The following is a 10,537-nucleotide window of genomic DNA, read 5'->3' as shown; positions in this document are numbered from 1 at the left end:
AATACTCCCATTTTGCAATAGTTCATTTATTCACCTCTTTACACAAGCAAGGCTTACAAAGAACTAACATGGCGGTTTTGTTCAAAGATAATCTTAGTTTAGTTCGAAGATGATACTCAGATCGATGCTGGTGTCGACCTCATTGGCGCCACAGAGGGAAATGAACACTTCCAAATGGTAGGCTCACATTGGCTCTTTCAGTTGCAGACCCAGTAATTGCCATCTGCACGAACAGTATGACCAAGGGTGGTTAAGTAACACCCAATGCTTAGAGCTTCAAGGACAAGGAATAATAATCAGTGGCATTTGTGACATAACTGGTCCCTCCTTTCAGCTATCTGTCACCATTACCAAAACCACATCCTTAACCACCACCTGTTCCTGACTCTGTCTATCAGATTTTCCCCTCAAAATTCTCGCTAGAGAAAATGTGACCTATGAGAATGCTACCTTGGACCCTACCCTTCTCACCTCCTATGACCAAATGCTAGCTGCCTAAAATAGTCAGATTTTGATTGGGCATCTAATTTGGGAATATATGACAGCATCATAATGAACATCAGCATAGACTCATTGCGTCGGGAACCTTCATGTCAGCCACACTTGTAATTGGCAGGCTGTGTCTACACTTGTGTCTACTATTTCCCCATCCTGTTCTAATTCATGATATAATCATATAAACTGTCACCCAGATGTCTGTAAGATTGTGTTCTACATGGAAGATGGCATTCTGGTCAATGAACACCCATGACAACCATGACGCCAGGGAACCTATGAAACGAGGCAGTGTTTGCCAGCCCCACATCCACAGTTGCTGTGTACACAGTCACAGATGGTGTAGTATGAGACAGGTAAAATGCCTACCAGACTCTCTGCAGTAGAGGGCCAAAGAAAAAAGGAAGCAGGACAGTCACAAACTGATGTGAACCAACGGCTTAATGTGGTGACAGGGTATACAGACCGAAACCGTATCCCAAAGACTAGGGCAGAGCCAACCACATGTAACTTCAAAAATGAGGACCATTATTTGGCTGTAAGGGCACAGCAATACCACCTTAGTACTGCATGGCACATGTCGACAATACCACCTTCGTGCTGCAAGGCACGTGTGAGCTCACACCATCCACTGTATTGAGGCAAACGGTGTGCAGAAGTCTTCGGCAGAGTGGCATTTATTGTCAGGGAACTGCTGTATGTCTAACTCTGATGCTTCTTTACAGAAGGGAACATCTAATGTGGAGTCATCAACAATTATTTTTGTCCCCAGAAAAAAAAGGCACTACAGTTGCCTGTCCTCTTTTAGAATACTGCTGCACGCTGTGGGATCCTTACTAGATAGGACTGATGGAGTACATCGAAAAAGTTCAAAGAAAGGCAGCACATTTTGTATTATCATGAAATATGGGAGAGAGTGTCACAGAAATGATACAGGATTTGGGCTGGACATCATTAAAAGAAAGTCATTTTTCATTGCGACGGAATCTTCGCCCAAAATTCAAATCACCAACTTTCTCCTCCAAATGTGAAAACATTTTGTTGATACCGACCTACATAGGGAGGAATGATCACCATGATAAAATATGGAAAATCAGAGCTCGTACGGAAAGATATAGGTGTTCATTCTTTCCGTGCTATACGAGATTGGAATAATAGAGAATTACAAAGGTGGTTCAATGAACCCCCTGCCAGGCACTTAAATGTGATTTGCAGAGTATCCATGTAGATGTAGATGTAAATGTAGATGCCACCTGGGCAGTCGAACAATGGGCCAATGTTGTTTTTCACAGATGAGTCTGATTTAGTCTGGAGAGTGATTCTCAATGGATTCACATCTGGAGAGAATATGGAACACCGTTTTTGGACCCAGACATTGTGGAAAGTGACCAATATTGAGGAGGATCCCTAATGGTGTGGTCATGGGTTATATTGACTACTTGAATCCCTCCTCATGAAATAATACGGGTGAATTGGCAAGTTTTAACTGCTGTCAGGTATCCAAGAATGCAAGTAGCTCTGCAGGAAGAATGGGCGCTATTGCTTCAACATGAGACTGATGACGTAATTGACAGCACGCCTCATCATGTCAGGCCTGTGTTGCTGCCAGAGGTGGTCACACCCAATACCGAGCACATTAACCAGTTGTTGGAATGTGTGTGCAAATCTGTTAAGTTGAAGAAAACGAAGAACATTTTTGTCTACCATTATGAATGTTGCAGTTGTTTAGTTCTGTATTCTTTGCATTGTTTCTACTTTACTATCAGCTGTTTATACTGTTTACTGGCAAAATAAATGCAATCTTGCAAAATTTCCATTTGTTGCTTTAATTTTTGACACCAGTGTATTACTATATTAAGCATACTCACACAGATCCTGCTCCTACCAACTTCACACTTGCAGGCTTATACTAATAGCGTCATCATTGATGAAGAAGAAGTTTAGTCATTGAAGAGTTGCAGAAAAGGACAGCATGAACCAGAGGCTAACAGAATATGTTCAAAATGAACTGTGAAAAGTTAACTAGTTCCAGGTACAGCAGCAGAGAGAATTCAGAGGGCCAAATTTTTCAAAGAGGGTCAGAGAACAATGGTGCAAGCCTAGTGCATGGGTATTTGTTGCCGCAAGCAGCCACTTACAGTAATATGGTGGCATAGCATTGAAAGGTAGTGCCCGCTAAGGCGCTGCAATCTGCCTGTTGATGGTGAGCAGCAAGTTACTGATACCAAGGACACTTGAGCACATGGTATGCATAACATTTTAAGAAGCCAAACCACAACAGACTCACTTTGGTATTGTGAATACTGGCCATCCAGCCAGTTCGGCCATTGAATTAGTGAGGCAACGGGTCAGCATATGCTGTAGTGTTGGCTTCCACTGTGATGCTGCTGCTACTATACCCTATGACCATCCCAACAGGACCACCTGTCAGGCTGTCCAGTGGCAGCAATGTGTGGCAGAGGGTTGACCTGGGGCCCTCCCAGCCATCAAGCCATTGGGCGTCCACCAGTGCTAGATGCAACCAGCCTAATGCAGGTCCAGGGTTTTTACTGGGGTGCCTCTGCCATCTCACCCTCGGCCATCTGCCAGCCAGTCTCAACTATGGTGGAGCTAGATCCATCACCTTGCACTGGCAGCCTGACCATTCAGATGTTGCAAGTCCCTTGCGTCGTCATGTCCAAGAGCATGCTATCACCTTCCAGCACCGGCCTCATGTGGGCACAAGCCTCCATTAAACACTGTTCAGAAACAAATAAAGGCTGACAAAGTGCTGTGTTTGACTCACCCTGGTCCACAAATCTCCATCAGAGAACACCTGACTCATTAAAAGAAGCTTATGTTAAAACTGAATACACTTGTATAGCATAAGACACAGCTTCCTTATAGAGATATGACACTGCATACATATCATAGAAGAAATCTAAGTAAATGGCTTATTGTGAAATAGTCAAAGCACAGCTTTAACAACAACAGTGAGAGATAAGCTATTGCAAATATTTTCTAAACATTTGTTTTAATTTCAAGCTTTTTTTGTGGTTGAAATTGTATAAGAAAGTGTGGTTGAGTGAATGTAGAGTGCATGTGAAGAATGGGTCTTATAGTTAGAATTGTAAGTAATTAAGTATGTATGAGCTGTCTGCTAATGTTGTGCAGTCATGTAGTGAACTGGATACATTGTACAAAAGGGATAATGTAAGAATAGTCAGCATTTTTATTGGGACAGTGATATCTTTACTTGATCCTTCAGATGCATAAAGATATTGTTTGTTAAAGTTTGTCTGGCATTTTTAGAGAATATTATTTGTCCAAAAACACTAATTCATAAAGGTTTATGAGCAGTCGTGCAGGTGAAATTTATAGTTATACGAGAGCTACTACAAGATCATTGGTTATAGTCTGCCTCACTCAATCAGAGTAGAACAAGGTCCTTCATTCTAGAATCACTTGACTGACTGCATTATCGGAGAGTCAGAATCTAGTTCTGTTGGTGCAAGGATGTACCTCCTGTGCCTCTGAAGATTTTGGTAAATGTTCAAAATGGATTTGTGGAGGAACAGTATGATAGAGACTGCATAAAGTGGATGTTATCATCAACATATGACATGGGTAACTTCTCTGAGAGTTTTGTTAACTAAAGTAAATATGTCTTTCCTATTATATGTCATAACACCATGAGGCACAATACACACACTTTGAATAGAGACAATAGGTCAACATGAAATAAAGAACTGTATAATATTTTGGCGAGAACAGCTAATGATTGAATACCATATAAATATTTGGCTGTTAGTGTACTGACTTTCTCATGATTTCTAATTGGATGGTCATTGGTTCTATATGGGCACTGACTATTAGTGATATGGTTTAATATGAATGAAGTGAATAATGAATGTGTAGTTGAATATTAACATTTGTACAGTGAACAGTGTGCTGGAAATGTGAACTTCTCATTTAGTTAAGTACAAGGTGTTAATTTTTCTGCCTTTTCTGTTTATTCTTCAATGGACTTACCTTATTTAGTTAATGAATCTAGATCTGAATGTGGAATAACTTAAAGCAGATTACAATTGACAACATGCAGTCTAGGGACACATCCCATGCAGTCAATTTTTAGCAGCTTTTCTTGATCAAGTTATACTGTCTGATGTCCTTGATAAGGCAGCAGATTTGTGGAGATTACTGGGGCAAGTGAGCAATGAGGTAGTAGACACTGTGCTGCTGCAGTATTTCTTGATTTCCAAAAAGCAATTGACTCATCATCATTCCAGCACATATTGAACAAATATACAATCATATGGGATATCAAACAAAATTTTTGACTGAATGGGGATATCTTGGTTGAGAGAACACACTATGCTACTTAGGATAAAGGTTCATCAACAGATGCAAAAGTGGCTTCATGTGTGCCCCAAAGAAGTGTGTTGCTACCTTTGCTTTACAGGTTTTATGTGTATGACCTGGCAGACAATACTGAATATAATCTCATAATTTTTTCAAGTAATGCAATTATCTGTAATGAGGTACTGTCCAAAACCAGCTGCACAAATTTTCATCAGATCTAGATCAGATTTCAAAGTGGTGCAAAGACAAGTAGTTTTAAATGTTCAGAAATGTAAAATGTGTACTTCACAAAACATAAAATTTTAGTATCTTATGACTTCAATATCAATGTCACAATTGGAATAAGTCAAAATATAAATATCAAGGCATAGTCTGCCTCCTTAGCTGAGCGGTCAGTGCGTCTGACTATCATGTAGCAGCCTTGAGTTCATTTCTTGGGCAGATCAGAGATTTTCTCTGCTCAGGGACTGGGTGGTATCTTGTCCTCATCATCAAAATTGCAATTCGGCAGCAGGACTTCCCCAGGTGGGGATTCTTGGCCTTCAATGCCATATGATCATTTCATTTTCACCAAGGTGTCACAATGGGGGGATATGAACTAGAAGATCACATTTGTTCAGTCATAGTTAAAGTGAGTGCAGACATCAGTTGATTGGTAGGCTAACAGGAAAATTCAACCAGTATGCAAAGAAGATTGCTCACAAAATTCTCTTTTGACTCATCTTACAATATTGTTGAAGGCTGTGGAACCCATTCGATATAGGATTAATATGGGATATTGAAAGCTTGAATAATGACATGTCTGTTTGACCCAACAAAGAATGGCACAGAAATGTTGAAAAACCTGGGTGACAGACTCTTGAAGATTACATGCCAACTAACCTACTTACAAATTTCCAAGAACCGCAGTTAAGTGAGAAATCTACTACAGCACCATGGGTATCTGCAGAAACATTTCAGGGGGAGTGGAGACTAGACTCCAAAACTACCATTTTTGTGTAAATAAGTTGCTCAGTTTTAAGTTTCAAGACACGTCATGCCATAAGAACTAAACTGTAAAGGTGGTATTCCAGAGAATTGACATTTATCTATCAATATATGAATAAAAATTGCGTACTCTTGAATCCAGGGGGAAAGGGGGGGGGGGGGGGGAGAGAAGAGAGGCAGATGTCCCCTTTTGCCACCCCCCCCCACCCCCTTATTTGATTAAATATGGTATGTACAGAGACATTAAAGCAGTCATTCTTCCTGCACTCTATATGCAGATGAAACAACAAGATCCTTAATACATTATACTATGATAAATGCACTATGCCATGCTCTTCACTATGGTACACAGAATAAGGAAGTACACTATCTGATCAAAAGTATTTGAACATCTATTAATGGACTGTAATGTTGAGTGTGTGCACCCTTCACCTTTGTGACAGCTTGAACTCTTCTGGGGACACTTTCAATGAGATATCTAAATGTTGTTGGAGGAAAAGCAGTACATTCTTCCTGAAGAGTCAAAACCAGAAAAGGTAGTAATGTCGTGTGCTGGGTTATGGAGTGAAGTCAATGTTCTAAACTCATCCCACAGCTGTTCCACTGGGTTCAAGTCAGGACTAAGTCCATTTCAGGATGCTGCTTTATAAAAGGATACATTGGCATGCTGATACAACAATCATCATTTCTGAACTGTTCCTCTACTGTATGCTGTACACAGTGTTGTAAAATAATCATGAAAAATGTCCCCTTACTGTAATACCACTTCCTCTGTACTTCACTGTTGGGACTACACACAATAGCAGGTAATGCTCTCCAGGCATTCCCTACTCCCAAACCCTTATCAGTTTGCTGCATGAGCAGTCTGATTCATCACTCGGGATCAATCGTTTAAAGTCATCCAGTGTCCAGTGGCATTGCTTTTTACACCACCTCATGTGTTGCTTCGCACAGCCAACAGAAATGTGTGCTTTGTGAGTAGCTGATAGACCACTGTACACTATTCTTTCTAACTCCCTATGCACTATCATTACACCAGCTGGACTGCTGGTCCATGAGGTTTTTTACGATGACTCTTTGCACAGTTTGACAGTCCCTGCCTGTCAGTACATGAATCAAATTTCCACTTCACAGTCACTTCACCAACAGTTACGTTGGACAGCTTTAGAAGGGCTGAAATTTCCCTGCTTGATATGTTACTCCGATGACATCCAATGACTAGTCCCCATTGAAGTCACTGAGCACTCCTGGCAGACCCATTCCATTGTTATTGCTTTTCTACTCACAACACAATGCTCCCTCCTTCCTTTAATACTGGAGAATCTGTGTCTCATGACATCTTGTGTCAGTTTCACATTACCTGGGGCTGTCTAGCTACTTTTTGTCAGATAGTGTAGATAATGATGTCTCTATTATATATTGCAAGAGTTTCTTGAGTGACTTTACATCTCTTTTACTTCAGTCTGAACTGTACTGTAATAAATGAGGCATTCTCTGGAACAACTTAATTGAAATATTTTGAGACTGAGATACAGAACATAGAAATGTGTTGAATATTTTTTAAAAATTAAATTAACTGAACAAATTCTGTTTTTTTATTCATTTCAATCTCTTATATATGGACTAAATTTTAGTCAAATATAAATTAAATATTGTGGTTTCAGAATCTATGGCTCTTAGTATTGCTCACATCTGTATCAATAAAGGTGTCTGCTTCAAGACTGGAGAAATAACCAAAATGCACATATAAAATGGTGCAAGAGTGGAGAAACACAAAAATTATATTGCTTTTTGATGCAAATTTTAAGTTAATTTTGATGCTATCTACATCTCTACATCTATAGCCCTGCTCTAAAAATCACTGTGAAGTGCACTGAAGAGGGTACCTACAATTGTGGCAGTTATTAGAGCTTCTCCCCATTCCAGTCACGTATGTAGCATGGGAATAATGACTGTTTAAATGCCTCTGCATGCTGTAATTAATGTAATCATGTCACAATATCTACAGGAGCAATAAAGCTGGTCCTTGCAATTTTGTAATTAGGCTTTCTAGTGATGGTTTGCATCTTTCTTCAGGTGTCTGCCAGTTCAGTTTCTTCAGCATCTCTGTGATACTCTCCCATTGGTCAAACAAACTTATGACGATTCAGCTGCCCTTCTTAGCAGACATTCAATATCAACCTGCTAGCACTATTAGGTATGAGCCCTATGCACTTGAGCAACAGTCTAGGATGGGTTACATGAGTGATTTGTAGGATTGTATTACCCTAGTATTCTACCAATAAACTAAAGTCTGTCACCTGATTTACCTATTATTGAGCCTATGTGATCATTCCACTTCATATCCCTAAAAAGTGTTACTTTCAAGAATTTGTATTAATTAACTGATTCCAATTGTGATTCACTGATATTATAGTCATGGGATATTAAGTTCTTAGTTTTGTTTTGTGGCATGCAAAATTCTATGTTTCTGGATGTTTAAAGCTAGTTGCTAATCTTGGCACTACTTTGAAACCTTATTAAGATGTGACCAAATATTGTGTAGCTCTTTTCAAACAGTACTTTTTTTTTTATAGACAACTGCATTATCTGTGAGAAATCTGAGGTTATTGTTAACTTCGTCTGCAAAGTCATTAACACACAGCATGAACAACACAGGTCCCAACACAGTTCTCTGGGACACACCTGAAGTTACTTCTATATCTGTCAATGACTCTCCATCCGTGATAACATGCTGTATCCATTACCACGATATTCTCAATCCAGTCACAAAATTCACTTACTACCCCATACAGTCAAATTTTATTACAAGTAATGCATATACTACTTGCTCCTAAAAACCCATATTTAAATCTGTTTCTACTTTCGATTTTCATACGAAAGTATACCTAAAAGGCTGTGTTTCTTCACAGTATTAACACACTGATGTTACACAAGAAAATGATTTTTGCAAAATATGCAACTACACAATTATATTACAAAGAAGGTGCTGATAATAAACTATTAAGGGGATATCAGCTGGGAAAGAAACATTATCTTCAGATGTGACTGTCACTTTAAAATCAAGTATTGTACATATCTAGCATTAATGTCATTATCTTAGCAAACAAGCAGCACTGTTTCTTACTTTTTCACACCCAGAATATATTCCCCCACACCAAGAAAATACACCATTTCTACTATTCCAAATGCTGGAGCTATCACAAGCACTCTGGTTGCTCCACCCTTGAAGAAAGCAAAGGGACCTTCAGTCCTTAATATTTTTACTGCAGCGTCAACAATACCAGAATATTTCATTTCACTATCTACGGCTACCAGAAGCTGTAGCCGAGTTTTTATAACATCAAAAGGAGTTGCACAAAGGGCTGCAATTGAACCCGATGCACATCCAGCAAGGAATGTAAACCAAAATACTGCCTTGTCAGGTGCACTGTGTTTCTTTGGACCAAAAGCATTTAAATGAGCAAAGATAGGAAAATAAAGCACAGAGAAACTGACATCCCGCACCATTGTTATTCCTAAGCCCCTGTACAGTCCACTTATTCCTTCTGTTCTTAATAATTTTAGGGCAATATTAGTTGCTTCAAATTTTGGAGCAGCCTTTCTGTCAACCTTCTGAAGGGTTGCAAGCTGTCCAGCATTCTGCAGCTGGACTTTAAGTAATTCCATTGGGGTAGTAATTATTACTTGGCACATGCCTGCAATGGCTCCTGACAGTATCTCAAACTTTAGTGTCAATTTGTGTTCTTGAGACAAATAATGCCTGCAATAGTCATTCACTATCAGTTTAATTGCCTTCTCTGGCGTTATTAACAACACATTTACTCCAGATCCACGATACATTCCACGAAATCCCTCTGACTTGTATGTTTTCTTGAAGCAGTCCCACATTGAATTATACATCTGTGTACAGTTTGGCTTTATTCGCTGGATTTGTAAACGGGTCTTGACTAAATCCAGTGGAAATAAAGTCGTCACACTTATTACACCAGCTAATCCTCCATTTACAACTTTTGCAAGCAGGGGAAATTTCTCCTTCTGTGTATCTGCCATCAAGCACTTTTGGAAGGGAAAGATGGAACCTCTCGTGGTGTAAAAGAAATATTGGCCTGTGTCACAGTTCAGGAAAACTCCTGTGAAAATTACTTATCGCCATTTGTGTTCCTGCAAAAGAAAATCTGTAGTGAATAAAACATTTTAGCTCTTTAACTGTTTTTGAAATTAGTGTATACAGAATATATCTAAAAATATGTCATCTAAACATTAATGCAGGAATTTAGACATAGTATCAGAAATAATACATGAAAAAGAATTTTGAAGAGCTTTACCTCTGGTTATTTAATTTTTTTAAAGCATGAACTTCAGTCACCCAGAAGTGTGGTAACATCAAAGTGCATTAACTTTCATGGCATTAGTAACACACTGATGGGCTATATATAAATAAGGAAAAATAAAGGACAAAAACAATACATTTAGTTACTGAGATATGTTGAATATGATGAAGAAGTGCAGAATATATGGAATAGGGAATAAACAAGAAAAAAATGGTACCATGCCAGTAACATCAATAGGGAATTTAATTGCCCTGACACTAATGAAGTGAAGTGTGACTGTAACGAAGGACTTACTCTACGGCAATCAGCTCAGGTGATGGAATCTGTCAGTGTTTCTGCTGAATTGTTTAGTATTCAAGATATTCACCCATAAAATGAGC

The 10,537-nt window shown here is 39.1% G+C and overlaps 1 protein-coding gene across 1 annotated transcript; it reads right to left on the bottom strand.

Moving 5' to 3' along the window:
• Positions 1-8,855: 8,855 nt before the first annotated feature.
• Positions 8,856-9,920, bottom strand: LOC124619918 (mitochondrial glutamate carrier 1-like). The gene has a single exon (XM_047146554.1). The coding sequence runs from the start codon at positions 9,874-9,876 to the stop codon at positions 8,947-8,949; it is 930 nt and encodes a 309-aa protein (XP_047002510.1). The 5' UTR covers positions 9,877-9,920; the 3' UTR covers positions 8,856-8,946.
• Positions 9,921-10,537: the final 617 nt, after the last annotated feature.

The sequence above is a fragment of the Schistocerca americana genome, chromosome 6 (assembly GCF_021461395.2).
Source record: "Schistocerca americana isolate TAMUIC-IGC-003095 chromosome 6, iqSchAmer2.1, whole genome shotgun sequence".
In the NCBI taxonomy this organism is placed as follows: Eukaryota; Metazoa; Arthropoda; class Insecta; order Orthoptera; family Acrididae; genus Schistocerca; species Schistocerca americana.
The sequence above is the reverse complement of the archived record's forward strand: the minus strand, read 5'-3'. Positions and strand labels throughout refer to the sequence as shown.